Source organism: Penicillium mononematosum (genome assembly GCF_028829835.1).
Source record: "Penicillium mononematosum strain IBT 11891 chromosome Unknown utg000001l:1.0-4488741.0:1.0-4491989.0, whole genome shotgun sequence".
Taxonomy (NCBI): domain Eukaryota; kingdom Fungi; phylum Ascomycota; class Eurotiomycetes; order Eurotiales; family Aspergillaceae; genus Penicillium; species Penicillium mononematosum.
The window spans coordinates 3393164-3420304 of NW_026643271.1; the positions used below are offsets into that span (position 1 = coordinate 3393164).

At 49.7% G+C, this 27141-nt stretch overlaps 12 protein-coding genes across 12 annotated transcripts; 6 read left to right on the forward strand and 6 right to left on the reverse strand.

Annotated features, from left to right (window-relative positions):
* Nucleotides 1–273: 273 nt before the first annotated feature.
* On the reverse strand, nt 274–1973 carry pdeA (3',5'-cyclic-nucleotide phosphodiesterase PDE1; the record flags this gene model as incomplete). The annotated part of the gene is made up of 4 exons (XM_057288061.1): nt 274–399; nt 453–1023; nt 1074–1759; nt 1938–1973. 4 exons carry the CDS (start codon nt 1971–1973, stop codon nt 274–276), a joined length of 1419 nt encoding a protein of 472 aa, XP_057154144.1.
* Nucleotides 1974–3178: 1205 nt separating this feature from the next.
* Nucleotides 3179–4913, reverse strand: N7519_001284 (SSH4 family protein; the record flags this gene model as incomplete). Its single annotated transcript, XM_057288062.1, has 3 exons — nt 3179–4008; nt 4064–4369; nt 4430–4913. 3 exons carry the CDS (start codon nt 4911–4913, stop codon nt 3179–3181), a joined length of 1620 nt encoding a protein of 539 aa, XP_057154145.1.
* A 447-nt stretch (nt 4914–5360) lies between these two features.
* On the forward strand, nt 5361–6991 carry N7519_001285 (aminopeptidase P family protein; the record flags this gene model as incomplete). Its single annotated transcript, XM_057288063.1, has 2 exons — nt 5361–5472; nt 5616–6991. 2 exons carry the CDS (start codon nt 5361–5363, stop codon nt 6989–6991), a joined length of 1488 nt encoding a protein of 495 aa, XP_057154146.1.
* Nucleotides 6992–8051: 1060 nt separating this feature from the next.
* Nucleotides 8052–8342, forward strand: N7519_001286 (HIG1 domain-containing protein; the record flags this gene model as incomplete). The annotated part of the gene is made up of 1 exon (XM_057288064.1): nt 8052–8342. The coding sequence occupies one exon, from the start codon at nt 8052–8054 to the stop codon at nt 8340–8342; it is 291 nt and encodes a 96-aa protein (XP_057154147.1).
* Nucleotides 8343–10082: 1740 nt separating this feature from the next.
* Nucleotides 10083–11404, forward strand: N7519_001287 (BTB/POZ domain-containing protein; the record flags this gene model as incomplete). The annotated part of the gene is made up of 4 exons (XM_057288065.1): nt 10083–10135; nt 10202–10328; nt 10378–10925; nt 11029–11404. The coding sequence occupies 4 exons, from the start codon at nt 10083–10085 to the stop codon at nt 11402–11404; spliced, it is 1104 nt and encodes a 367-aa protein (XP_057154148.1).
* Nucleotides 11405–12073: 669 nt separating this feature from the next.
* Nucleotides 12074–13484, forward strand: leu2A (3-isopropylmalate dehydrogenase LEU2; the record flags this gene model as incomplete). The annotated part of the gene is made up of 6 exons (XM_057288066.1): nt 12074–12124; nt 12184–12204; nt 12257–12322; nt 12373–12468; nt 12554–13181; nt 13252–13484. The coding sequence occupies 6 exons, from the start codon at nt 12074–12076 to the stop codon at nt 13482–13484; spliced, it is 1095 nt and encodes a 364-aa protein (XP_057154149.1).
* Nucleotides 13485–13756: 272 nt separating this feature from the next.
* N7519_001289 (anaphase promoting complex subunit DOC1) lies at nt 13757–15125 on the reverse strand (the record flags this gene model as incomplete). Its single annotated transcript, XM_057288067.1, has 2 exons — nt 13757–14574; nt 14642–15125. The coding sequence occupies 2 exons, from the start codon at nt 15123–15125 to the stop codon at nt 13757–13759; spliced, it is 1302 nt and encodes a 433-aa protein (XP_057154150.1).
* A 1022-nt stretch (nt 15126–16147) lies between these two features.
* On the reverse strand, nt 16148–16517 carry N7519_001290 (uncharacterized protein; the record flags this gene model as incomplete). The annotated part of the gene is made up of 3 exons (XM_057288068.1): nt 16148–16193; nt 16271–16332; nt 16383–16517. 3 exons carry the CDS (start codon nt 16515–16517, stop codon nt 16148–16150), a joined length of 243 nt encoding a protein of 80 aa, XP_057154151.1.
* A 3876-nt stretch (nt 16518–20393) lies between these two features.
* On the forward strand, nt 20394–21486 carry N7519_001291 (uncharacterized protein; the record flags this gene model as incomplete). The annotated part of the gene is made up of 3 exons (XM_057288069.1): nt 20394–20706; nt 20763–21011; nt 21068–21486. 3 exons carry the CDS (start codon nt 20394–20396, stop codon nt 21484–21486), a joined length of 981 nt encoding a protein of 326 aa, XP_057154152.1.
* Nucleotides 21487–22202: 716 nt separating this feature from the next.
* N7519_001292 (uncharacterized protein) lies at nt 22203–23212 on the reverse strand (the record flags this gene model as incomplete). Its single annotated transcript, XM_057288070.1, has 3 exons — nt 22203–22357; nt 22425–22867; nt 22932–23212. The coding sequence occupies 3 exons, from the start codon at nt 23210–23212 to the stop codon at nt 22203–22205; spliced, it is 879 nt and encodes a 292-aa protein (XP_057154153.1).
* An 828-nt stretch (nt 23213–24040) lies between these two features.
* Nucleotides 24041–24451, forward strand: N7519_001293 (uncharacterized protein; the record flags this gene model as incomplete). The annotated part of the gene is made up of 1 exon (XM_057288071.1): nt 24041–24451. The coding sequence occupies one exon, from the start codon at nt 24041–24043 to the stop codon at nt 24449–24451; it is 411 nt and encodes a 136-aa protein (XP_057154154.1).
* Nucleotides 24452–24549: 98 nt separating this feature from the next.
* On the reverse strand, nt 24550–26759 carry N7519_001294 (Zn(II)2Cys6 transcription factor domain-containing protein; the record flags this gene model as incomplete). The annotated part of the gene is made up of 3 exons (XM_057288072.1): nt 24550–25144; nt 25218–26590; nt 26700–26759. 3 exons carry the CDS (start codon nt 26757–26759, stop codon nt 24550–24552), a joined length of 2028 nt encoding a protein of 675 aa, XP_057154155.1.
* Nucleotides 26760–27141: the final 382 nt, after the last annotated feature.

A 27141-nucleotide genomic window follows, 5' to 3' on the forward strand; every position in this document is an offset into this window, starting at 1 on the left:
ATCTAACGCTTTCCAGATGGAAAGAAATCCCAAGCCTGGGAGACGGATGGGTACCCAGATTGTAAAAGGCCAAGCGGACCCGGACTTGAAATATCAAATTATGTCTATCGCCGGTGATTCTCCAATTCTACGGGAATCTACATGGAATGTAAAGATGCAATAAGAATATTCGTTGACTGAGAAATGAACCCGGATTAATATACATTGAATGACGAAGAAAACGCTGCACCAAAACCAACAAAACAAAAATCCTCCTAGTAATATCCATAAGTCTCAAATCCATATTCCCTCAAGAGGATTCGGGATAAAGAATTCACAACCCAGATGGGCTGCTTCACCATGATCCTGGAGCTCTCTCAGGATCTGATCTCTAAGGTGAGGCCCATCAGTAAGATTCTCCTTGATGTGAATAATGTAGACATTTAATCCTTCCAGGGAAGAGTAGTATCAACCGAAGCCCCAGAGTCCGGATTTCCCGTAGTATCTGCGATATCCGCTTTGGGTATCTGAGGGGTCTCAAATGACTCGCTCGGATGCGATCGAGGCTCAGCAGGCGGCTCGGGTGTCCGGCCTTTATCGGCCGAGGAGCTTAGAGTCCGTTTCGATCGAGGGCTCACTTGCTCGCTGCCGGTCTCGGCAGGGGGGTCACGCTTGCGCTTTTTCTCGCCCGTAATCGAATCCCGCACTTCCGTAACTCTGTTGGCGAGCACGCTGAGCTCGGAGACGAGATGTCGTGGACACATGTGGCCGTATAGATATGAGTCGTCGGTGCTGTCATTGTAGGAGCATTCGATGAAGATCGCTCGTAGTTTCCCTGTGGCGATCTTCGGGGCCGCGGCTTCCCATACTCGTTTGTTGTGGGTTCCCATGGAGACTGAGTCGGGCTCGACGTCACCAAACACGATGATCTCGCTGCCGGTGTGATGATCGCGCAGAAAGAAAGCAGAACTCTCCACTGTTGCCATCACTGGCTCTTTGGAGTTGGAGGGGAGTAGACGTGGAGAGCGAGCGGGGGAATAGAAACTGGGGAATGGTTAAGTTGTCTCGTTGAAAGATTGCGAATCTTAGCTTACCTGCCATCGGTATGGTCCACTGAAATCGCCCTTGAAGGAAGCATCAATTGGTGATCGGAAAAGACAGTACTCCCGACTCGGTGATGCATTCCACTTTCTGGATGGTATCGCTGCTTGCACCGCCCATGGCTAACACTCAAACATTTTGTCAGTAGGCCATTGCACGCCCTGACATAGCCTCTACTGTCCCCACGACCGAAACGAGGGTTTCCACCTTCCACCAAGCGCTGATATGTGAGCAGACCAGCACCCCCATCCTCGTCCGACAAGTTAGGCCATATGACATCATTGAACATGTGGTTCTTCAGAGCGGATAGCACAGATGGCAAAGCAGCCACAGGCTTTGGCCCGTTGCCCGCCTCCAGAATTGGAGTGTTAATGGCCAGCCCTGAGATATGATCTAGATGAGGGTGTGTGATGAGAACAGCACCGATAATTTCGCGAAATACATGGGCTGCATTTGCCTGTGCTGTGCGACAGGGTAGCTCGAGCCCCTGAAATGGCCCACTTGTCATCATCCCCTGATCATCCCTGCATTCGGGGATGTATCGTTCCAGTAGTCGAATGATGCCTGCGAGAAGGGTACCCGCATCAACAGCTACAACGGAGTTTGAAGACCATTTCGTGGACGTTGACCGGACAAGAATGCCTGTGACGCTATCTTCGCGGGGTCCACCAGTCGGGCCCTGAGAACGTCAGCATTCAGGAAGTAAGATTTGCAGGGTTCCATCTGCTAGAACCCGCCATCAGGCAAGTTGAAAAAACAACATCCAATCGCCAAGATATCTAATCAGACCTCGACACCTGGCCCCACGTGACGGGCTCTACAACAGACACGAAACAAATCAACGGGTCCTGACTTACCAAAACAATGACGTGGAACGCTGGTTTCTCAGCCATTGTTCCACTTGTCTCGCTCTTCGTGGAAATGTGAGACACGAACAATAAACTAGACTTGTCACAGCCCAAGAGCAAGTGAAGCTGCCTGAGTACGCCTAATCCCCAATAGTAGGCTGATCTCAATGATAGAATGTTTCACAGAGGCTCAAATAGACTGGCTGATGATCAAAATTTGGGATATGAGAGGCGGCTAATAAAGACTGCCGGGGGGGGAGGAAATTACGTCGCAACGCGATAGTAGCGAACACGGGTTGTGATTCGGACTGCTCAAAGACGTTCGAAACTAACAGCCCTTTGAGTACCATGTGCCATACATAGGATAGGCCTATCTCTAGGAAGCAGAGTTGCTGTTCCTCGACGAGGGAGATAGAGACGCGCGAAGCGACAGAAATTTGGAGGAGGCTGGGTCGGCAGAGTGCAGATAAGAGAACTCCGATTTCGTGGGGTAGATGTTTCCCCAGCTCCGTATCACAACGGGGCGCCTTGTGCGTACGATACACTACTGCAGGTAAACTGCAGTGCCGATTGGAGAATATTTGTTTCAGCAAAGTACTCTGTTAAGTGAGGTTTGGTCGGAGACGCCGGGAGTGGACCAAGTGGATTCTAGTGGGGTATGACCGCAATGGAGCCACGGATACGGAATGAAGATCTGGGGTCTGAGATATCAGATGGAGATTTATAGGTAAATGTACTCTGTACATATGTAGGTAATGCCTGATACTGTATAGATCTTATGAGTAGATTTTTCGATGACCTCCACACTACGATCTCGCCTTTAAAGGATTACCAATTCAAATATTTATCTCAACATAGTGAAACCTATGGAGTACATTTCTTTATAGCCTTTGATCTGTCAAATTGTGTAGTGGATCAGCATGTGACCTGTCAATAGATCTGCCTGATTTCAAATAAATGTACAGATTTAACATAAGGAGGGTATGCGGTCAAGAAGGGCAAGGATAGCAAAACGACGGTGCCCTTATAATGAATCCATTGAATGACTCCCCAAGGGCAAGGGACAATAGGGACACAAAGCCCATTCCAATCCAGACAGAAAACATACCACAATAACCAAGAATCTGCCTTCGCCAACTGCTATAACGCCTCCCGTGAACCCGCTAATAAAACGACAAAGAAATGATCAGACAAAGCCTCTCATGCGCCATGAGGTATGTTCAAAAGCAAAGTGGGGAATAGATGTTGCGTCAGGACCGATCGTTGGCCTCTGAGTTATGTTCGTTCAAGTCTCTCTCCACCACAGTTTGGTAACTTGGTAGAAATTGACCACCAGAATCCACAGAGTCATTTGATGGAGAGTTGGGATGCTCAGAATGCCTAAAACTAGGTGGACTTTCTTGAGAGGCATCGCTGCCCCTGCGGCTGCCGTCGGGACTAGAATACTCTGGCGGCGGGGCCTCCGGCTCTTGACTATCAGGAGCTGCCGCGACGTTGCCCTCTGCATCGGCCAAAGCAAAACGGCTGGACCCCTCGCCAGCATCTTCATGAGAAGGAATGTGGGTCAGCTGAGCGAGGGAAATGTCAGTTGGTGATCGAGAAGGACCCGGGCTGGGCGCCGGAGGGATCCTAACACTTGAGCCTGAGGCCGCGTAGTTTGCATTTTGGTAAACGCGCTGAGAGATTTGAGCCGCACTCTCGCGGCCTGACTCAAGTAGAATGCTGCCTTGTTCACTGCCATAGGGTGGGGGCGGGGCGAGGCTGCCAGTCATGGGGGCCAAGCCCCCTTTTTTGACATTGCCTTCGATGAACACGAATCCCATTTGGCCAAAGTTCACGTGGACAGTGCAAGGACCGTTAGCACCGATGGTGGGAAAGAGGTTTTGCGAGCGATAGTTATGAGCCACGTCCTCCAATTTCTTGCCGTTCCTTGTGAAGAAGACGGTGCCAGATCGAGGTCGGTAGCCTACACCAACAACATCGCCCTGAAGTAGTGGAGGCCCGTATGGAGTGGGATTAAATGGTTGATTGAGTCTGCGATGTCCCGTAGATTGGTAGGCAACAGAGGTTTTATGGAAGCCTAGCGGTTGTTAGCGGGAAATCCTCGGGAGAAACACTTGAGTTGCAACACGTACCAGGCATTCGGAACAGGGGGTATGGTTTCGTAGTCACACCGATGCCGATCGTGGTCGAGTCAGGCTTATCGTATATCTTCGCCTCCCAGTAGTAGACATCATTCTGCTTAGGGATTGGAAGGTTGGTCTGCACACTGCACTCGGAGTCGAAGAACTCAATTTCTGTTTGTCCTTCCACAAAGCAGTTTGCAATTTCCAGCTCTGGCTGGAATTCCCAGGCAGATACACCTTTTTCTTGGATCGCGAGGAATTGTGATAGGGAGATGTCGCTTTGCACGGACTCGGGAGGGTTTCCTTGGATAAAAGCTACAGCCCATTAGTAAAAAGATCGAAGAGACAGACATGGAAGTTCATCTCCAGTCTTACCTTTTGCTCGCAAATATTCCGATCGCGCCAAGTCATCCATTGACTCTAGGGCCGCCTCTTCCTCGCGCAAGAACGCTTGCTCGTCGTCGTATTCACCGGGCCTGCCAATGCGATCAAGCATGATCCGTCCCCGGCGGGTATATTTGAAAAAGAAAAAGATCGCTAGAACAATAAATGCGACGGCAGCCGAGCCGAACGCAGACAAGATCCCGATCAAGATGCCTTTGCCGGTTGAGCCGCTCGAGTTGCCACTGGCCAGCATAGGCTCGGGACGGAACTCCATCGACAATGAGGAGATAACATTTTGTAGATTCGCTTGAATTTGTTGCTGCGAAAGTGATGTATCGCTTTGTGTCGGTGTTGGTAATGGTAGCGTTGAGGAGACAAAGCCAATCGGTGACGTCGTCGGGTTGCCTATCACTGTGCTCAGGGTTGATGGCAGGCCTGCGAGCGCACCGGGGCTCGGAGCCTCAGGACCCTGCATCGTTCATGTGTCAAGTAAAAGAACAAAAAAAGAGAAAAAGTCAATAGACGGGGAAATATTGAGATGGGGTGGTAAAGAGGAGGTGAGAGAGAGATAAGTGGGCGCGGCCCAGGTGAAATGGGCGGGTTATCTAAGACGTTTTCGGCCCAGGACCTACCTAGAGCCCTGTAACTAACAATGCAAGGCAATGTATGAGTTGGTTCCTGGATTTGAAGATCCTGTTTTCTGGAATATTTGGAATATTTGAAGGAATCTTATGTCTCTAGCAAAAATTGGACTTTTGATCTTAGCAATAGCTGTAATATAGCAGTCGGTGTCACACTGGGGCTGATACGGTCTATCTATCCCTACTCAGGATAAGCCCTTCTCTCCTCTTCCCCTCTCTCCTGGCTCCTTACTTGAGATCCCTCTTCCCTCTCTTTGTTTCAGTTTCAGTTTCTTTGAAGAATGCGTGCAAATAGTGGTGCCCAGGGGTCTGCGGCTCAAGACGTCATGATCAATCCCCTCGACTCCTATAATATCCGCGTGGTGACTTCCACCTCCTGCGATAAATACCCAGGTCGGTACACTTCTCCCTACAGTGCACATCGCAAGGTCGGAATGCCTTTATTTGCCCTCCTTTGCCTCACATACCTGTTTGCTACTCCACTGAACTCGCGACCGATCGTCTGAGACTCGAGCTGACCAGACCGCTCTCACCAGCCAAGCACCATGCGCGCAACGTCGCCCGGAAGCTTGGAGCTTCAAGTGGCTTGATCTTCCTCTCCGGACAGCCGACAATTAATCTGCGCGACTCCGATCAATCGCGCCCATTCCGACAACGACGGTACTTCTACTACCTGAGCGGAGTTGACGAGCCCGACTGCTCCCTGACGTACGATATTGAACAAGACCTGTTAACACTTTATGTCCCGGATTTTGACCTCCACCGTGCTATTTGGATGGGACCGACCCTCTCACGGGAGGATGCGCAAGACCGGTATGATGTGGACCATGTACGGTATCACGCCTCGCTCAAATATGACCTGCAGGCGTGGCTGGACGAGCGAAAGCAAGGCAGCGAGCTGTACCTAATCCATGACTCGGAGAAGCCGGAGCATCTGCCAAAAGATCTGCCTTTGAACCTGGAACAGCTAAGACCTGCTATGGACACAGCCCGAGGTGTCAAGGACGAATATGAAATCCGGATGATCCGCCAGGCCAACAAAGTCTCGGGGCTTGCTCATCGGAGAATCCTAGAGAGTATTCAGTCTATGTCCAATGAGTCCCAGATTGAAGGATCATTTTTGAACACCTGTATCTCGCACGGCGCCCGGAACCAGGCATACCAGATTATCGCAGCATCGGGACCCAACGCCGCTGTCCTGCACTACGACCGAAATAACGAAACTCTCCACAAGAAACCTCTCGTCTGTCTCGATGCTGGCGCGGAGTGGAACTGCTATGCGAGTGATGTGACGCGGACCTTCCCGCTTACCGGCGAGTGGCCTAGCGACTACGTGCGGGATATCTATAAGCTAGTAGAGCGCATGCAAGAGGAGTGTATCCGACTGATCCGGAAAGGGACACGCTATCTATCTCTCCACAATCTAGCCCACGACATCGCGATCGAGGGTCTCCTGGCTCTGGGTGTGTTCAAAAACGGCACGAATCTTGAGATCCGTCAATCTGGCGCATCCAAAGTATTCTTCCCACACGGACTTGGTCATCATGTCGGTCTTGAAGTCCACGATGTATCGGAGCGGTCAATCATGGCTCTTCAGCGGTCCGATGAACTCCAATACCGCCCGATCCTGAACTCCACCTGTCTTTCGCCGTGCACTCTCTCCGCTCCACTGCTGGAAGAGGGAATGGTCGTGACTGTTGAGCCAGGACTCTATTTCTCTCCTCTGGCTATGGACAACGCGCGCCAGCAGCCATATGCCCGGTATATTGATTTCGATGTCGCGGAAAAATATGTTCATATTGGTGGAGTGCGCATTGAAGATGATATTCTCGTGACTGCTACTGGGTACGAGAATCTCACCACTGCACCTAAGGGCGAGGAAATGCTTGCCATTATTAGAGGATCGGTATAGAGTATAACTTAGTACAATAAATAGCGACATGCGGGACACTATCCATTCTGCAACATCGATACAGGTCATTATCAATGACATGTCGAATAAAGATGAATACAGTTATCCTCTTCGTATGTATCTCAATTTCTTTGTCTATGTATTTAAGCAAAGACAAGCTGCTTCGAACTGGTCTATAAAGAAAACGCTCAAATACTCCGTCCATGACAGCAACCAAAGCTGGAAAACAGGAATTGTCTTCGTCGCCTGCATCGATATACATCACGTCCAGGTCTTTCGTTCCGGTTTGCCCTTTATATCCTCACAGGGGTTTTCGTAGATCGAGCTGGTGCAGCACTCGCTGGTGTTCTGTTTTCAAGGCTTTGAATTCATCATCTAACTGATGGTGCCATGGGTATAAGACGAAGACTTGGAATGCCAATGCTGAAGAGGCAACTCCAAAATTGATGAGAGAGATTCCGCGAGTGATCCACATGGCCAAGCAGACTGTTTCATCAGTAACTGGGCTGAAAATGAGTGGGTTGATAGGATACTCACCGTAGAGTGAGGAAAGAGAATATTGGTATTAATGTTAGATGATGGATATGAAGCACCTAGGATGAGTTATAATATGCAGAACAAGAATGAATGCCTTGGAGGAAATATAAGTAAAAGGGGGCCGAGGTCGAATTTTGTTGTTCCTGGAATTCCAGTTACAGTCTATAAACACCCATGGTCCTTTCGATTTCGGCAGGAACTCCGCTGGACCTATGAATTGATACCGAATACGGTTAGAGCAATAGAGAAGTGGAGAAGGATCGTTGCGGCAGAAAGTTTTACCGACCAAAACTCTTATCTATCGGAGATCGATCGTATCAGTCGGATCCGAAGAGATAACAATGCTCAACTAAATTATAAACTTACTCGCTCTGTTTATGACCCTTAAGAACCCCCCTAAGCAGAAATTTATCATAAAGAGTAAGGGCTTCTACCTTGCTCCTCAACAGAGAATACCTCTAACAACTGCCTTCATAGATCACCTTTCTCCCAGTCTCGAGACAGACCCAAGTATATCCAAACAATGGAGTCCACCCAACAGAGTATATCGCAGCAGCTGTTCAGTTGGGTAAGGGAACAGAAATACAAGCTAGCTGGCGCCACCTTCGCTGCCAGCATGGTCGGTTCCTTTATTCTAGTTGGCCGCAACCCGTACCTGACGGGTAAACAAAAGATTGTGCAGGCTCGTGTCTATGCACAGGGTCTAACACTGGCTGTCATTGTCTCGTTGGCTGCGCTGGACATGGCAGACCGACAAAAGCCATATATCGCTCAGAGGAAGCAAGGTTCCAAGCAGTCTGATGGAGAGATCTAAGGCCAGGAATTTCCAAGACGGCTATCATAGACGGAGGAAATATGTATAGAGATGTCGATATGTATTGTATGTTAAAGCTTAGATTAAGGTGCACCAAGTCAGTCACAATCAGCTCTTGGAATGCAATGTGTAATTGTACTCGATATTCGAGTATCCAAAGATTCTTCGGTCCCCTTTCTTTCATACTTACTCGCTTAGCAGGACAACGATCTCCCTTCCACATTACTACAGGTATATCTTCTCTGTCAAGTCTTCACTTCACAGTATCTCAGTAAGTAAAGCAATTGAGCTTATATTATAGCGAGAGCGGATATCTCTTCTGCTATAGTCGGCAGTTAGTAGTGCAAGCTCTGATATCGGGAGATTCGTAGATATGGTAGTTATAAAGCGTCATGCTGTAATCATTCTGCCTCGTTATGGATCACTTTCGGCATGTCCAACAATCTTCTGCTCTTCTCTCAAAAATGAACCATCTTTCAAGAGCTGACGGGTCGAACTCAGCGGGAATATAGATGTGGTCCTAGAAAGCTGGATGAAGTGCATGATTGGAATGCACAAGTTACGATAATTCAAAAAAATCTTCGCCGATTTTGACATATCGCCGTTACGCGGTCGCGACGGCGGCAACGCCATTGTCCATTTATTTTATATCAATATCCTCGTCGTAATCTTGAACGTTTTGCTCCTCCTCGCGGATTATGAGCTACATTACATTCAAGTGAGCTTCAAGACGGTGGTATACAGCACCAAGCTGAAGTTAGAATTCTCTATGCTTAACCGTCTCCGGTTACTAAGGAGTACGAATCCCTACGTCTGCTAGTATAGACCCGAGGACCGCCGCCGATCAAGCGATAGGAATATTTTGGGATGGTTTCTTCACGATCAACTGTCGCACCAGATGTGCAACCTAAAGCTACCTAATCCGGTATGCCACGTCGTTTTTTGCGGCCAAGTAGCATCCATAGACACGCTACGCGAGACGTCTAGTGAGAGTACAACGCCCCTAGAAGACGCTTCTTCTTCGGCAACACTATTAGAGGGCCACTCAAACACCCTTCCGAGTAGCTCCTTAGACACCCTACCTACGCTAGAATTAAGCCTGTCACAATTCTTACTAAAGTTCGACGTCTAAGCATTCCACGAAGAAGTCTTGTTCGTTTATTTCGGGCCATCAACGGTGGAGCAGGGGACCTGTGCCTTTATACTAGGAGGTATAATCCGGTATAGCCTTGCTGGCTAGCTAGGTGGCGACAGCTTTAGCGAGACGCTTGAGTCCAATTCTTTTTAGACGGTGTAATGGATGAATCGTGTCTGAGAGGATGCTATTCTACGCTTGCTAAGCGAATGTCGTCAATATCGGTCGGCGCGATAGGCCATTCGCAGGACGGGATAGAATGTGAAATACATTTACAGATCAGTGAAGAAGTACCTATACAGGGGATATGTCATCAAACAAGTCTCGTACTATCTGCACCCAAGTTCGTTGTCCAACGATGTTTACCAAGATGCCTTTCGGTTTCAGCCCACTGGAGGTAAACCTGATTGAGCAGCCGGGCCATGCACATTAACCTGCCAGGCAACTTGTGAACAGAGCTCGGAGCCTGACATCACCATTGTCATGGGTGTCGGTATCGGGATTACATATATCCCGGCTCTGGTCAACGACAACGGTATTGCAGCATAAAATCTCTGGGTCAAAGGCAACTTCGATAATTATAAACCGGAAGAGAACTGCTCAAAATGGAGGAAGAAATTTCTGTACAATCACAGGGTGTCTTGGAGGCTCTTTCACGGTTCGTGAATATATTCCGCTATCATCTAGGAAGTATTACAGTGTGACTAGGCTTACAGATTACTAGGTGTCAAAAATCTGGCGAGTTCAAAGATATGACCCTTGTCTGCGAGGGAGAAAGGATCAACGTACATAAAGTTGTGGTTTGCTCTCAATCGGACGTACTTCATGCTGCCTGTACTGGCAACTTCAAGGTTAGTAATTTACCATAGCACTACCAATGACGAGCTCTGATTCGTCTAGGAGGCGTCATCCGGCGTCTATGAGTTTTTGGACGACTCAAAAATTATTGTTAGAAAGCTGGTAAGCTTCTTTTACACAGGAACCTATAGCGACAGAATACAGGCCTCTGAGACGGAGCAGCCATCGTGCTCTGCTCTCCAACTCCATGCCCGAGTCTTTGTCTTGGCTGACAAATATGTCGTCAAAGACTTACCCGCGTTATGTGTTAAGAAGTATAAGAGGAGGCTTGAGGTCCTATGCGATCCGATCGAATTCATTGAATCCATCCCGGAAGTATACGCTTTACCTCCTACATCAACCAGAATTTTGAAAGAGGTTGTAACACGCTTTGCACGGATCAATATTTCGAATTATCTACGGGAGGAAACTGTCCAGATGGCCTACAACAGTGTTGCCCAGAACGTGCCCGAATTTGTCAAAGATCTTCTCGACTTATATATCGAAGCACCGTTGCTTGGAAACTGTGCGGATTGCGGACAGCACGTACCTATGGTAGCTTTGCAAGGGAGATGCCGACGATGTCGACGTGGCACGTCAATGATTGCTGGGTGTGTTTAGCAGCTGCATGGAAAATTCCAGCTGCTCGGTTTTAACGGAGATAAGACGAGCGAGAAAACGATGAGCAGTTCAAAATTGACAAGACGTCTTCAGCGATGTGACAGCGTTCTACATAAAGTTGGTAGACTGTGATTTTGATCTCGACCTTCACGCCATCTGGCAAGAGCCCTCTGACATACCGACACCACCTCCCTGTCTCGCCGCCGATCTCGATCCGCGACATATTCTCTCCAATGAAGGCGGGCATCCCGAATATGAGACCCAAGGTTCTTCCTTGATCGAATTTTTCCCACCCCAGTCACGACAATCTGCCCGGTTCCAAGTGGACAGCTCCATGAGCGAATGGGTAGCAACGCGAAGATCTGACGGGGATATGGAACGTTATCTCAATGCACCGCACCGATTTATATGGCCGGATCTACCAACAGTGCCCGACTATGATATGCCATTCGAGATGGGCATAACCTAGGATAGAAAGTCAAACTATATGACTAGCCATCGGTCTAGATCTACCGCAATAAGGATAGGGTAGTATTGCTTTCTCTAGGAGAGGCCACTATAGAGCCGCTCGTTGATCAAGGCCGAGAAGAGTGTATAGTAGTCGATCATGGAAAACTACCTAGGTATTTGTGAAAGACAGTGCGTGGAGCGCCCCTGTATGAAGTCGCAGATTAAAGACATTGCTTCACAGCTTCAAGACCGTGGCCAGGAATAGCTTGACCCGTGGACAAGCTTTGCGAGATTTTGATGTATGCGATATCTGTAAATGATTGGTCTGGATCCGTAGCATCTTGGTATACTTGACTTAGTAGTCGCTGGAATCATCAACGTTGTCTTGCTAAACAAAGGGGTTGCTTGCTGTAGATAGCCAGGAAAGACCACACCATGAGTGTAAGCTTAGGAATAGACAGCAACTTTCTAGGTTCAAGGGCAAAACAAAGCTGAAACAGGTAAATGAATGGTATATCCAAGGTTCATCGATGTAACCGTGAATAAGCGACGCCGATGATTGGGTTTATGTCATCGGGCGCCGATGTCGGAGTTGGCGGGGTTGGACCTTGAAATTCACCCGCCTTTATATTCTGAAAGCTCCTGACACGGACAATTGAGTCAATCATTTCTCTTCATATATTGCATAATGTCTTCCTTCAACATCGTCGTCTTCGGTGGTGACCACTGTGGTCCCGAGGTATGTCATTGAGAGCTCTCGTAGGGAAATTGAATACAGGACTGACAATTAGAGAATAGGTGACCGCTGAGGCTGTCAAGGTAACATTGCAAGCTGGGATTGCACGGCATAGACATACTGATTGAATTCCAGATCCTCCGCGTCATTGAGAAGTCCCGTGGTGTTACTTTTAACCTGCAGGATCACCTGCTCGGTGGTGTGAGTATACTCCACCCACGCGACAAAAGCTCAATGGCTAACAATTACAGGCCTCTATCGATGCTACCGGTTCACCCTTGACCGACGAGGCCTTGAACGCCGCCAAGAACGCCGATGCCGTTCTCCTCGGTGCCATTGGAGGTCCCGTACGTCTACATCCCAAACCCCTCCATTCCCTTCCTCCCCGCACAAACACCAAGAACAAGCCTACTGACCCATTGGGATCAACAGAAATGGGGCACTGGCGCCGTGCGCCCAGAACAGGGTATCCTCAAGCTGCGCAAGGAGATGGGCACATTCGGCAACCTGCGGCCCTGCAACTTCGCTGCGCCCTCGCTGGTCGAGAGCTCGCCTCTCAAGGCCGACGTCTGCCGCGGCGTTGACTTCAACATCATTCGTGAGCTTACAGGCGGTATCTACTTCGGTGAGCGCAAGGAGGACGATGGCTCTGGATACGCCATGGACACTGAGCCCTACTCGCGCGAGGAGATCGAGCGCATCATCCGTCTCGCCGCCAACCTCGCTCTGCAGCACAACCCGCCTCTGCCCGTCTGGAGTTTGGACAAGGCCAATGTCCTCGCTACCAGCCGTCTGTGGCGTAAGGTTGTCACCGAGGTTATGGAGAAGGAATACCCCCAGGTCTCCATTGGTCACCACCTCATTGACTCGGCTGCTATGCTCATGATCAAGGACCCCCGTAAGCTGAACGGTATTGTTGTTACTAGCAACCTGTTCGGTGATATTATTAGCGATGAGGCTAGTGTTATCCCCGGATCTCTGGGTCTGCTTCCCAGTGCCAGTTTGAGCGGTATTCCTGATGGCAAGAGCCGTGTCAACGGTATCTACGAGCCTATTCACGGTATGTGTTCTGTCTTCTTTATTGCTTTCTGCCAATCTTGGCTCTGGCCATGGCTAACTGGTACTCACAGGCTCGGCCCCCGATATTGCTGGCAAGGGCATCGTTAACCCCATCGCTACTATCCTGTCTGTTGCCATGATGATGCAGTACTCCTTCAACATGATCGACGTGGCTCGCGTGATTGAGCAGGCTGTGAGCAACGTCATCGAGGCTGGTGTCCGCACCGGCGACATTGGCGGCACAGCCAAGACTACCGAGGTCGGCGATGCCGTCGCCGCCGAGCTGGAGAAGCTGCTTAAGTAGATATAAAGCAGCCCCTTCGATGTTTCTATATGAGATATGACTAGCATAGAAAACTAAAAATATGAATACCCATTTTAAGATGCAATATGTATTTCACTGGCACGAACATGCCTAATGATATTCACTAGCAGACCCAAACCCATGCAAAAAGAAATTGGAACTGGGTATCATGAAGACATTGAAACTCCGATAACAACCTGGAAAACCTCCGTTGGCATTTTGTAAGCCAATCAACGCCAGTATTTTACTTGATCCTTCTAAAAACCCCCTGCTTATCGGATCACCGGCTCACCCATCCATTCCGGCTCGTCTAGACCGGTGGTAGTAAATCCAGCATCAGCATCTTCACTTGCAGTACGTCCACGAAGATCATAAGCCCCACGCAGGGAGGGACGGCGGCGCCGAGCATCAGCAGAAGCCGAGGGCGCAGCGGTCATCCGACGTCGGCTATCATCGCAAGCAAACACTTGGAATCCACGAACATGAGTGTCCTTGCCGTTCTGATGGTTCTCCATAATACGCATCTGGATGACCATAGCCTTGAGCACATTCCCAGAGTAGGGATCATCCTCATCGTCCTGGCTATCAGGCTCATCAATCTCATAAAACGGATCACACTCATCATCATGCTCATGGTCAGGGTTATCACAGTTGCGGTACACAGTTGTCCGCCGACGCATACTAGTAGATCGGCGTTTGGACCTCCCAGTGTCGTTGCGCACCCAGCCTCCGTTTCTACCGCCGACGCCCTCCAATGGCACATCGACCCAACCGCATGGACCGTCACCTTCCCAAGTTGCGAAGTCGATGAGGTCGTTGCCGCCCATCCCGGCTGCGAACACCATCTTCGTGGGTGTGTAGCTTTCGTCGAGCTCGAAATCGAGATATACGCGGATACGCACGACGGCGACCAGCTTGAAGAAGTGGAGGGTTAAGGTGTGCGGTTGTGGTCCATCGGATTGCCAGTATTGTGACGGGGAAGGGTTGCGGAGGGCCGCAACACCGCAGCCCGGCTTGGAGGTGGAGACGGTCCAGGAAGCGAGCGATGAGATGTCGCGCAAGTTGGGTGGTAAAGGGGAGGGTGATTTTTCTATACAAAAATATTAGCTCACAATCTTGAGGCGTAGCCATGAAGAAATTTATGTAGGGATCAGTACCGCGATCGTGCATCTCGTGGTCGGGGTCCTCTTCGTCCTCGAATTGGTCCTCGACTTCTTCTTCCAGTTCCTCGTCGTCAATATCGGAGTCATCAAATTGTCCTTCGATATCCTGACCAGTGGCGAAGGAATCGTCAAAGTCAAGTGGCCCGTCGTTCCCAAGCTCTTGCATGCTGTGGCCACGCGGGTCGAAATCATCATCAAAGTCGTCGTCATCCATCATTTGCGGTGGTGGTTGCTCTACCCTTGGTCTTCCAAATATTGTAAAGGGATTTATTGGTGCTGCTGGATGTCCCGCGACGGCGACTGGGTCGGGTGTGACACCATTTGGACCGGTGGAGGGAGGTTGGTGTCGATGGATTGGGTTGGTGGGAGTGTGACGCGTTGGCGGGGTCTGGAACTGTGCTCGGAGGTCTCCTGGGGCATTGGAGTCTTGATTGGGTACTATGTTGCGCGGATTTGGTTGGCGGCGCAAGTGAGGCATGGTTATTCCATCCCTAGGCAAAGTTAGTAGGAGTTGATGTTTACGCGCAGATCGAGGGGAGCTCCATTTCCTTTTGCGGTTAGCGCGGTTTGGAAGCTACGAGGACGTTTTGGCAAGTAACAGCGCCTACTTAATTCTTTTGGAACGTTTGAATATATTGCAAAGAATGAATCCATATTCATGCTATAGCCAGTCATTAGAATCATGACATTCCTTGTGTTGTTTAATGCTTTTATTTACAGTTTGCAGCGCAATCAGTGCCATGCATTTGCACCATGGGCATACATATGTAGTGCTATATTATGTACCTAGATACCTGCCCAGGCCATCAACCGATTAGGGCCACCATAGCAATTGCTTGCAGCCATTCTCCAATATACATATTTCTAGTGACACCTTTCAGGTCGTAAGAATCTTCTATAGATTCCTCACATATCAGCGGGCATAAACTAGTTGGTTTGCGAGTGTAATATGCGGACTACCTAGATAGAAATTTCCTTAGCTGACAGCCTCTCATGGCTAATGCTTATGTCCACTTGCTTGGGGTTTCTCTGACATGCTATCAAGGCCATTTAAATTAGAAGATCAGTCCAGAAAATTTAGACTTGATGTATTTTGCTTCCATTATTTTCACCCTCCCAGTTAGGAGACATGTAAGAAAATAAATGTCTCGAAAATGCACCAACTTTGTCCCTAATTATTCGTTCCATCTATACATGCATAATTCAACCATAGCCTTCCAAGGCGGCATGGATATTCCCTTCAGGCAATGATCCTCTCAGATCCGTGATATACAGCTAGTTTTAGCTAGTACCTTAGTACGATATTAGGCTGCGTTATCCACTTGACAGCCAACTATAGATCTTGATACGACAAGGACTATAAACCGAATAGCCTTTCGACGGCAATACCTTATTGCACAAAGTGGTTTCCATTGTAGGTCGCATTATTCACAGGTGCCAAGTTCCAGTCCAACGCGCTCATCATATCGGTATACAGCATTTCATAGCAAAGCAGCATATCTAGCAGCAGCACTCACAACACTCGAAGCAAGCGATACCAGCGCAGCTGTTGTAAATATGTTAGCTAATCTCCTTTATTATGCTTGGTTGAGTAAGACAACGAAGTAACGTGGGAAGGCTCACATTCCACAGCAGACATCACCACCACCGCCACCGCGGAGTTCCATCTTCATGGACTCGGGGCTCTATGGGCCAATTAGTTGTAATCTCAGCAAATAATAATCGAAGAGCATACAGGCTGCTGGGAGACGACGTTGTTGGAAGACATGGCCTCAGCGTTAGAGGGCTGTTCCATGGCTATAGTGGTCGCATTCCAGGTAGGCTCCTGGGTGGGTTTGGAGTCGTTGGAAGACTTGAACCAGCCGAACATTTTGACGGATAATTTGTATTCTTGGGAAAAAGAGGGAGGTTGACGAAGAAGAGATGTAGGAAGAGGGGAAAGGTGTGAAAGAGAAAGGGGAAGACAAATAAGCCGGGGTCGTGGGTTTCTATTATTGAAACGAAAGGTACTTGTACTCCGTACAATATACTAGTAGTTTTAAAACTCTTTTTTTTTCAGTCCAGACCACACTAGGCAGTCCACCAGCCAGCACGCAGGCAGCCATATTATAGACCTGTGGGGCAGAGGTTGGCAGAGGTATTGCCGGCTTATGCGTTGGCTCCAATAAACAAGAGAGGCTATGGTTAGTAGAGCTGAATAAAAAGCCTTACCTCGGTATTTGCTGTGGTTTTTAATTAAACATATACATACCTAGGTACATAGGCATAAAAGCCATGTGGGAAACGTGAAATCGAACCTTGGAACATTGAAGGGACCTCGGGAGCCCTGGAGACACCAAGCTTTTAGTCAAGCTTTGCAGGATCTTGGCATTCCACTTTCAGCCCTATTGTTTTTATGACATGTTCGCCTCGATAATAAGATAATGTCTTCATTTTCAACCTACGTATCTACCGAAATGGAATTACAGAATATGAGGACCTGTGGGATTGGCGAAAATGACCGCCTTTGAGGCCAGAAACGGCTGCCTTTCCACCCGTAACTTCCGGCCGCCCCTTAACCGCCCACTACCCTGTAACATCTTTCCCGTCAGTCAGCAGTGAGACCCGGAACTCCTCCGACGGTCCATGATCCTCATCGTTCCCAATTGGACTTATTTGTCCGCCCAAAACCTGATCAATTGCAAAAGTTCCCTGATTTGCGCGCCAAAAAATCGAGCCTCTGGACTCATACTCTAGATGAAGGAAAGGCTATCGCGAGGTGTCTGAACGTGTCTCTACTCGGCGACATCATCGGCCGCTCTTCAACACCCCTTGACCGCGCATTGTTCAGACGAGAGATTCGGCGAATGGCCATGCATGGGGTTATTCCGAGCCGGGTCGGTTTCATTCGGGAGGCAAATCCTGGCCAACTCGGACCCCATGGGAATGAAATGTTCTGCTTTAGGTACGTCACGTAAGGCCTGACAGTAGAAATGGCCAAATATGGCCCAGCGAGTCTATCTCGAAGGCTAAATCAACTTGTGGTATGAGGCTGGCATCTCGATTCATTGTGACTGAGCACTGTCTTTCACCTGGGCACAAATACCTTGGTAGCTTTCCATGATCGACTACTATACACTCTTCTCGGCCTGGATCAACGAGCCGCTCTGTGGTGGCCTCTCCCAACGAAAGCAATACTACCCCATCTTCATTGCGGTAGATCTAGACCGATGGCCAGTCATCCAGTTTGCCTTTCCATCCCAGGTTGTGCCCATCTCGAATGGTATATCATAGTCGGGCACTGTTGGTAGATCCGGCCATGTAAATCGGTGCGGCGCATTGAGGTAACGTTCCATATCCCGGTCAGATCTTCGCGTTGCTACACATTCGCTCAAAAAGTTGCGAAATTTTAATAACTTAGAGACTAGTTCGCGATTAACAATCCATTCCGAGATACTTTATACCATGTCTATATATCGATCCGAGGTAGGGATACCCGAAAAGGATGTATCGTTCGTGATAAGCTTGTAGAGTGTGAAGACGACACTAGTAACGTCGTCTCGACCTTTATATAGCCGTCTCTTCCCGGATATAGCCCGATTAAAGTCGAAAAGAGCGATCTTTTGTATAGAAGGATCGATTAATAGATTTCGGGATGCGATATCTTAGTGTATGATCCCTAGTTCTAAGTTGAGAAAATCCACGACTTGAGTAAGCTATTATAGCCACTCGAATCGGAAAGGGATTTTTGGATTGGCGAGAGTTCTACCTGGGATATACTTCGTTATAAACCTAATCACCTAAGACTCCTAGTCTTTAAGGACAATGCGATCAAATGGTATTATATTAGGATGTGGCGGTAGACTTTTAAGAAGGTTGAGTTCATCCTAGGCCATTTATAGTCTTCGGGGCTTGTTCAAGACGTTGAACTTGAAAATAACCTTCTAGGGAACGCCTGATTCGTTTTCGTACGATACAAGATTAATGAACGGTCTAAGCTAGTCGAGCTCTTCGAGCTTAGAGTACTGAATTGTACGGCAATCGGCTAGCGATCTACAAAGTGAAAAAGGAACTTATGTAAGAAATAGAGTATCGTCCTCTTCTAGATCTGTCGAAACCCCGATAAGGAGTCCGTCGTTGTCGACTGTGATAGCACGTACTTCTGGCGATAGATAATCGGCCAATCGCGCTAGAATTGGGAGCTCTCTATTCTCTTCGGGCGGAAACAGTTTGGCGGTGCCTTTGACCTTGACCATCCGAAGTTGATCCCAGTCCCAGACGTTGCAATATGTTTCAGTGGAGGGATTTTCGCTCGGGCCGCGGTAGTTCTGGCCTTCGGACCAGAATCTGTCTTAAGGGTTGATCATGGCAAGATGAAGGCTCAAAACGACTGATCTAAATAAAGTCCTTTTAAACGTGGGCGAGCGACTGATTTCGAAGTAATGATGATTTTCGTTTTTCCTAAGTAGAGACATGGGCCAGGCCACATGAACCCTGCTTCATCCATACCCACTTTGAAGCGTCTCGAAAGTATCACCCATCCAATAGTAGTTCGCCAATCCTCCGATGCGCTTTGAAGCCCCAGAACTAGATAAACCAAGCGCTTAAATCGTAGCACGTATTGGTCAAATCCTCACATTTGACTGCGTACTCCCGCGCGGGGGGGTGATACATAATGCCAGTGTCTTTTATTTTACGCCTCGCTTTCCCTAGTTTGTTGAATGAGTTTAGGTCTCTATAGTGTGCTTAGCTTGGAGGCAACTTACTGAGGATTTGGTTAGCAATCCGATATAATTGCGGCCTTTTCAGTCGCAATGGCAACACACGCTACAAAATTACTGGCTCTCACTAAGGCCGAAAAGAGAATGGCTGACACAGCTGGAGTCGAGCCAAACAGAGCCGCAGCCAAAGTGAGTGATGCCAACCAACGTAGCCTCTAACTTAGACTGTGGGCCAAGGTCACTCCTGGAAAAGAGCCAGATCATTCCTGGAAAAGAGGTACTTAGTAGCGGAGCCTTATATGGTCTAATAGGGCGCCATGTACGGAGTAGGGCTGTGGAACAAACCGATGTCGCATAGTGGGTCAGGTGAAATCGCTCGTGATACACGAAGTACCAGTGGACTGTGTCCAGCTGAGTTTTCGGCCCGGTCGGAGCGAACATACCCGTATATCTGTTCGGCTCCAGAGTACTTGAATATGTGGACCACGCGTATGTTGCCTCATATCTATGTGTACATACCTATTCTCTATCTCGTTCCCTCATCTGAGTCCGGTGCCAACATCGTTCCAGATACTGTTGACTCATTTCATTGGCCCCCATCATCCCCTATGCACTAAGGAGTACCGTACCATAACAGGGAATGACAAAATTACAGCACAGGGCCAATACTGTGTGGTGGCGTGCAGTAGTGCAGCCTGATGGGGTTACTGAGAAAAACGGAAATGTCCGAAAGGATTCCGTTGCTCCACTTAGGGCGGCTACATACCATTTCCCAATGGTTATAGCAAATCCCCTCTCCGACTGTAGCGCCCACGAATCCGCTTTGGACACCCACCCACTAAATCGGGACTATAGTACGCCAGGGACTGGGCAAACTTCTTGGTCAACTGCCTCTTCTTTACGAGGTGGTACCCATGTTCGAGATAGCAACCCGCAGAGGCTCGTGCATAACCGCGGGCTCTTTTTGGCCTCCAATCTCCCCTAGTCTTGCCTTTCAACCCAGTTCACTCCTTCCCGCCCTCTCAATATCACAGTCACACGAAAATATGACAGGCATGCCATTTAAAATCTTCTTCTTAACATTTCTTCTCAATTATGTGTACTGCCTCGAGGTCGCCCCGGACTCTGGCTGTTCTGATCTATGCGTCGACATAATTGGTCCTGCGACAAACATTTCCAGTCCGTTCGCTTCCGGCACATTCCCAACAGACCTAGTATGCGAAGATTCTCAGATAAATGGCACTGACGTTGCGGCCGTGGGGCGTAAATGGCAGCAATGCGTGTCATGTGAGGCGAGCAGCGATACCTCCTCATCTGGAATAAACAACGACAACGAGACGGATGTCTTCTGGTTTATCTGTGAGGAATATTGGTGCCGAATAATCAGGCAAATTGCTAATTGCAAGGATGCGTAGTTAATGTTCGCTATAATTTTGACTGGTGTGTGTTCGGATATCCCAGCAACAATGAGACAACGACAGCCGCGAAGGCCTGTGGGCAAATATGCGACGCGATTCTCGACCCTATGACCAACAAACTCTTTACCGAGTCGCAGAGCAATCGTTACGAATACTGCACGCGTAATGACGGCGCGTTCACGGACCACGCGACGAGTTGCCAACAGTGTCTCGAGAAAGTGGAAGGTGCCTCAATTCTAGCGAATTGTAAGATCCCGTCTTACTTCTGGTCAAACGTTCCTCTAACTACCATCTTTACCCAGACATCAAGGCCCTTCAGATTGTCTGTGAACAGCGACCGGCAATGGGTAAACCGCTGGAACTTGGGTTCAACATTTTTGCGACTAGCTCCTCCACGTCCGTAACGACTAGTGCGACCATCAGTACAGCTAGTGCTGCGAAGACAGATTCCAACCAGTACGAAAGTAACAGTCGCGTCAAAATTGGAGTCGGTGTCGGAGTTGGAGTCGGAGGTGCCATCTTGCTGACGGCCGTGGGGCTCTTTCTCTGGAGACGTCGAAAAGTCACTAGCAATATTAATTCTGGTCAACGGATCAAATCTTACATCATACCCGAACAACGTCAATGCGAAGAGCTGGAGGTACCCGAGCGCAAGGGATTTGTGGTCGAGCTCGGGCCTGGAGGAAAACATCATGATTCACACGAGTTGGAAGCGCGGTGATAGATACTCATTTTGCGATTTTACTCCCAGACCTTCTATCATGCACTTGAAATCTCATCGCCAAATTAAAACACTCCCTCGAGGTATGTTAGTTTTTGATGGATCAATTTGGCTACTATGCCATTCTCAACTGGTTCCAATGTGTTCTCTATTTGCGCGAATGGTGATGCGAAGTGTATTGTGAATGATTTTTACCGCTATTTCTGGCAGCAAGCTGTTAAGGCTGAGCTGCGACACTGGTGGAATGCGGACTGAGAAGAGAAAGACCTGGGTGTCACTTGTTGAACGTTGATACCCGAAAGTAGATGATACGAACTGATATGAACTAACACTGCAACTCCAGCAAGTGGAAGAATAAATAGTGAAAATGAGTGTGTCTTTTAGGAGAGCAGCTAGGTGCTCGACTATTTAACATGTTAGGGCGCAGTGCTAAGCTCAACAAGTGACTTCCTGAGGCCAACAAGTGATACCTAAGGTGGCTACTGTCTGCATAGCGTAAATACATGAATGAATGGACGGGAAAAGACGGGTGTAATTCCGGCTGACATTATATAATGCGCTCTTAATTTATTCCAAATCTGTAACTATTCGCTTGGATTAATTTCATATGCCAAAAGATTCAGGGCCAATCCCAAAGTCCATCATTGCAACGAAAGGCCTGCCGAGACAGTGCAAGGTTATAGGCGCTTTATGACGTGTGAAGGGACAGCCAGATCTTACAAAGCCTCGGCAGTCGAGGTCCCCATGCGTCCCTCCTCAGCAATTTTCTCCTTGTTCATGGTGCCAACGGTGTCAGAGCGGGTATCGCTGGGGGGAGTGGAGCGTTTCTCCACAATGTTGGTCTCGTCCGAATTCGTCTTGTCGGCAGCATCTAAGAATCGTCAGCGTGTATTCGTCACGAAAAGAATCAGTCACGTTCAAATGACCACAAGACTTACCAGGTTGGGGATCCTTAGGCGGGGGGCAGTAAAAGCCAACAGCGAGGCAGATAATCATAAGAACAATCTCCTCGAGGACGCCCATGCAGAGATTGACGGTGGGGTTGGGCTCAAACAGGTTAAACCGCGCGATGGTCGTGTAGTCACCCAAGCAGCCGTAGACGGTGCGCACGATGAGCAGTGGCGCACAGGCGTAGACTGAGTACAGGATGATCTTCTCGTTGCGAGGTATCTCGTTGCGGTAGATGGTCAGGTACCCCAGAATGGCCAGCAGGAGACCCAAGCAGCCGACGAACATGCCCAATGCGGCTTGCAGCATGGGGGGGATGGTGTAGCTGTCGAGGGCCTTGATAGCGCCGGCGATACCAAGGGCCAGCCCGACCAAGCTGACGATGCTGACAAAGATGAAGATCCATTTGGAGAGCTTGTTGATCGAGGCGTTTCTGAACAAGACATGCCTATGTCAGTCTCGAGTCACGCGTAGGTGGATATCAGATTGCGACTGACACTCTTTGTAGCAAACCCACGGCAGCCAGTGTTAGGGGAGCGATGCCCAACAAGTCGCATGTGATTTTTGTGGTGACAACATTGATCGAGTCGTGAGTGATGGTGATGAGCTGGCATATAGCACCAGCAATTCGGAGACAGGCGAGGATAATGAGGAATCTCCAACATGATGCCACAGCCTTCATTCCTTGCTGGTAACACAAAAGAATGGAGAGGAAGAGGCAGGGCACGAAGACGATAAGCTGCAACAACGCGATACCATCTTCATAGCTAAACGTCATCTTAGATAGAGAGGGGCCGGAGCGGCGAATATAGCGGGCAGGTGTCTTGCTGATGGCGGATTGATGGGCAATCTAGATTATAAGGTCAGGGCAGGGAGGGATTGAAGGCCCTGGATAACCGCTATGATCTGATGAAACAAGTATGAAGGATAGGGCGAGAGTTGGGAGTTCATTCGAACACCAGCTCTTACCCTGGGGGAGAAAACGATACGAGGGTAACAAATGGAACAAACGTCTAGGGGTAAAATAAGAGAGCGGCCTCCCGTGGTAGAGCAGGTGTACGATGAAAGATTGCAATAGATTCGGGCTGTGCTTGAACACATAGAGAACGAGGGATTCAATAACAACTTGAGGGTTTCGCGCATGTCCATATAGAACTAACATCAAGCATGCCTAATTAGGAATAGGTGATGATGTGGGTACCTGTGGCTGCGGCTCTGCTAGTCTACTACTTGATTAGGTCCTTTTGCCGGACTCCGAGCTATCCATTTTGGGTACAATTTCCCAAGAGTTGCCCAGCCTCCATTAGTGAGATTGATCGACGCCCATCCTACTAGAAACACGTGCAATGTCCGTCTCCTTCCTTGAACAGCCTACTTTACACGTAGTTTCTGTAACAACCCTATTATTTTACTAGTGTCGACTGCCTGGCATTCCTTCTATATAAAAGACAACAAGACGGGATGTCTGCTTTATAGAGATGAACATGTTTTGAAGATCCATGATCTCGGCCTTTCATCGCCCTGGCCTTCTCATTCTTTTCACATTACTTTTGTTTTCCTTTCACCACCAAAAAAAAAAAACAAAACCAAAGACCAATCTATCACAATGGCGGAGTCCGAGCAACGTCAGCTGGCGTATTGGCAGGAGCAGCTCGAGGGAAGCCAGCCCGCCGAGCTGCTCTGCGACAAGCCCCGGTCGGGCATCTCCTCTGGGAAGGCGCAGGTCCACCACTTCAACCTCGATGACCAGCTTTACCAGGACCTCCAGGCCTTCTGCCAAACACACCAGGCCACTCCCTTTGTGGTGCTCCTCGCCGCTTTCAGGGCGACGCACTACCGCGTACACCCATATTTCTTTAGTGTCACGTCTTGTCCTTCTTGTACTCGTGCAGGGATGCTACCTAACCAAAAGTTCCCCCCAATAAGCGAGACTACGACTTGCGAGACTTGGAGATTTGCACAAACACTTGAAAAACTCTTCCACATGAGGTGTTTTGGTTTAACTTTTGATTTGTGAAAGAATATATACTTGCGTAACCCTGTATGTACGGTGTATGCTCTCTATATGCAGTTCATCGCTGTATGAGATATCCACATTTGAATGATGCTTCTATACTATCCACTCAATGGTGGACGGAGGTTGCTTGATTCAACAAAGTTGGCGAAATCATCTGCCTGCGCAAGACCTGCTTGGCAACTGATTCTGCGCAACTGGGCGACAGTCCACGTACGGGTCTCGTGGCCGAGGTTGTGCATGCAGCCCACAGTGAGGAGAACCCAGCAGGCAAAGTAGCCGCCGACCGCCGAGCCGGCGTTGTTCTTGGAGCGCTCGTGCTGCTGCGCCTGCTTCTGCTGCTGCTGCTGCTGCAGCTCCTGCGCCGGGGAAGTGGCGTAGCCCATGAGCTGGGGCACGGAGGCGAGAATCTCGTCGCGCAGGCGGACGATGGTCTGGGTGGCCTGGTGCAGACGGTCGGCGTAGTTGTTGGCGAAGAACCAGTTGCTGTCGGTGTTAGCGCCGCGGAGGAGGAGGTGGCTGATGGCGTGGTTGGCGAGGATGCGGCAGACGCGCATGCTGTTCCAGACGGAGGCGATCCAGACATCGTGGTAGATGTGGTTGACGTCGCGCCAGCTACGAGTCGGATCGTAGCTGTTGCTGGACGAGTTGGATTTGGCGGTGAACTGCCACTCGGAAGGGCACTTGGAGAAGGTGCTCTCGAGGCGGTAGTCAATCTCGAACGCCTGTGAGAGGTAGCGCTCGAGGTGCTCAATGGAGATGTCGGCACCCTTGAGAGGACCGGAGAGCATGGAGGTAGAGGCGGGGGAAGAACCGGATGCAGTAGAGGGGGGGGTTGGAGGAATCGGAAGGGGCAGCGAGACCGGAGGAGGAGGCGCCGAAAGAGTTGGGAAAGAACGAGTAGCCGCCCGGGGAAATGTGCTGGTAGAGATCCAGAAGCTCGATCATGCCGCTGCAGGCGACCCAGTAGGGATCCGAGACGCCGATGGCGTTGGCAGCCTCGATGCGCAGCATGCGTAGGCTCGAGGGCATAGGCGAGCCGGAGCGTAGGCAGTTAATGAGGAGCTGGGAGAAGACATCCTTGAAGATCTGCAGGCCGGTCGAGGTGGAGAACTGGGAGCGGCCGCGCAGGTTGAGGAGCGAAGTGGCACCCTCAGTGTGGTGCTTCCAACCGTCGATAGAGGCCTTGCTGAACTCGTAGAGGGCGAGGACGAGGACAGAGACGATGGTGCTGTCGCGACGGGCGGCCTGGGGGTCGGCGACGGCGAGATTAACACGCTCCATGGTGCGGGTGTACATCATCATGGACCGGGTCAACAGGTCGACCTGGCTAGTGGTGCGAGCGAGCCCACTGAAACCGACAGCCAGAATGGCACCCTCGAGCATGTCATTGCCGCCGTCGTCTTGCGCCAGCATGCCCGGAACGTAGTCGAAGAAGCCGGAGGAGGGACCGGACTGCCGGACGACGTAGTGAGAGAGGAAGAAATCGAGACCGATGATGTCGAGAGGCAAGGAGAAGGGACGCGCTATGACCTCGGGCTGACTGCTGGTGAAGTTGTTGTGTTCTAGCCGTTGGCGGTCGCCCCGGTTGCTGCCGTCAACAGGGAACTGATCGAGAGCCACATCGTCGCCGCCTATGCTAGAAGCGCCGACACGGGAGCGACGCCCAGACACGGAGGCAGGAACAGAAGCAGCGGATCCAGGACCGTCGCCCGATACCGGCATGGCGCTGGGCGAGGCTCCGTGATGGAGGGAGAAGAGCCCAGTCTCATCCGGGTTGCAGGGGTCGTGGAAGCTCATCAACTCGGGCATGAAGCTGCCGCCGGCGAACATCCCGGCTCCGACATCGACGTCGCTCATGTCCAGCATGGTCTCGTCGACGACATCGGAGGGGCGGCTGGCGTGATAGTCCGGTGCGGAGGTGTATTGTTGTTGGTTCTGTGCCTGTCGTGGGGCTGTGCGCTCCACCGAGAGGCGGTCGGTTGGGGTGGCCGTCAAAGCCCTCTTGGAGACTTTTGAGCGGGCGCGGTTGATGACCTGGGTGCTCTCATCGCGAAAGATGAGGCTTGAGGGATCTCTGTACCCGTGGCATTTCTCACCCGTGCGACAACATTGGCCGCATTCTGGGACTGCTTTGTCGCACTTTTTTTTCAGGTTAAATGTAAGCCAAAGTGCAGGTGTGTCTTTTTTACTTCTTTTTCCCTGATGATTTTCTGTCTTTTGTAAAGGGGCGCAAACAGTAATGGCTTACTCTTCTCTTCTTGGCGCGACAATTGTTGCAACTTGTTGAAGGACGACCGCAGTAGACCATGATGGGGACTCTACCAAGTGGTGATGATGATCGTGGATGGATAGGCGGGGAAATGTGTCAGGCACCAAACCCACCTGGGCAACGCACCGACTTAGTATATTCAAATAAGAGAGTGGGGACTGTCCCGTTCCGCGTGGAGACACACGGTAAGGCTGAATGAGGTGAATGCCAAGTTCGGACTACGATACGGTAAAAAAGGACAAGAGAAAGCAAGACGACAACACGATTTGAAGTGGGCGAAAACGTTTGTGCCTAAATACACTGCTTATCAGCGCCCTGCGGCTAAGCCGGAAGGACAGCTATCGTGATACAAGTTGGTATGATTTGTAAAGATGATCCATTGTTATCTCTCCGTATAGATCTGTTGCTAGCTAGCTAAGAG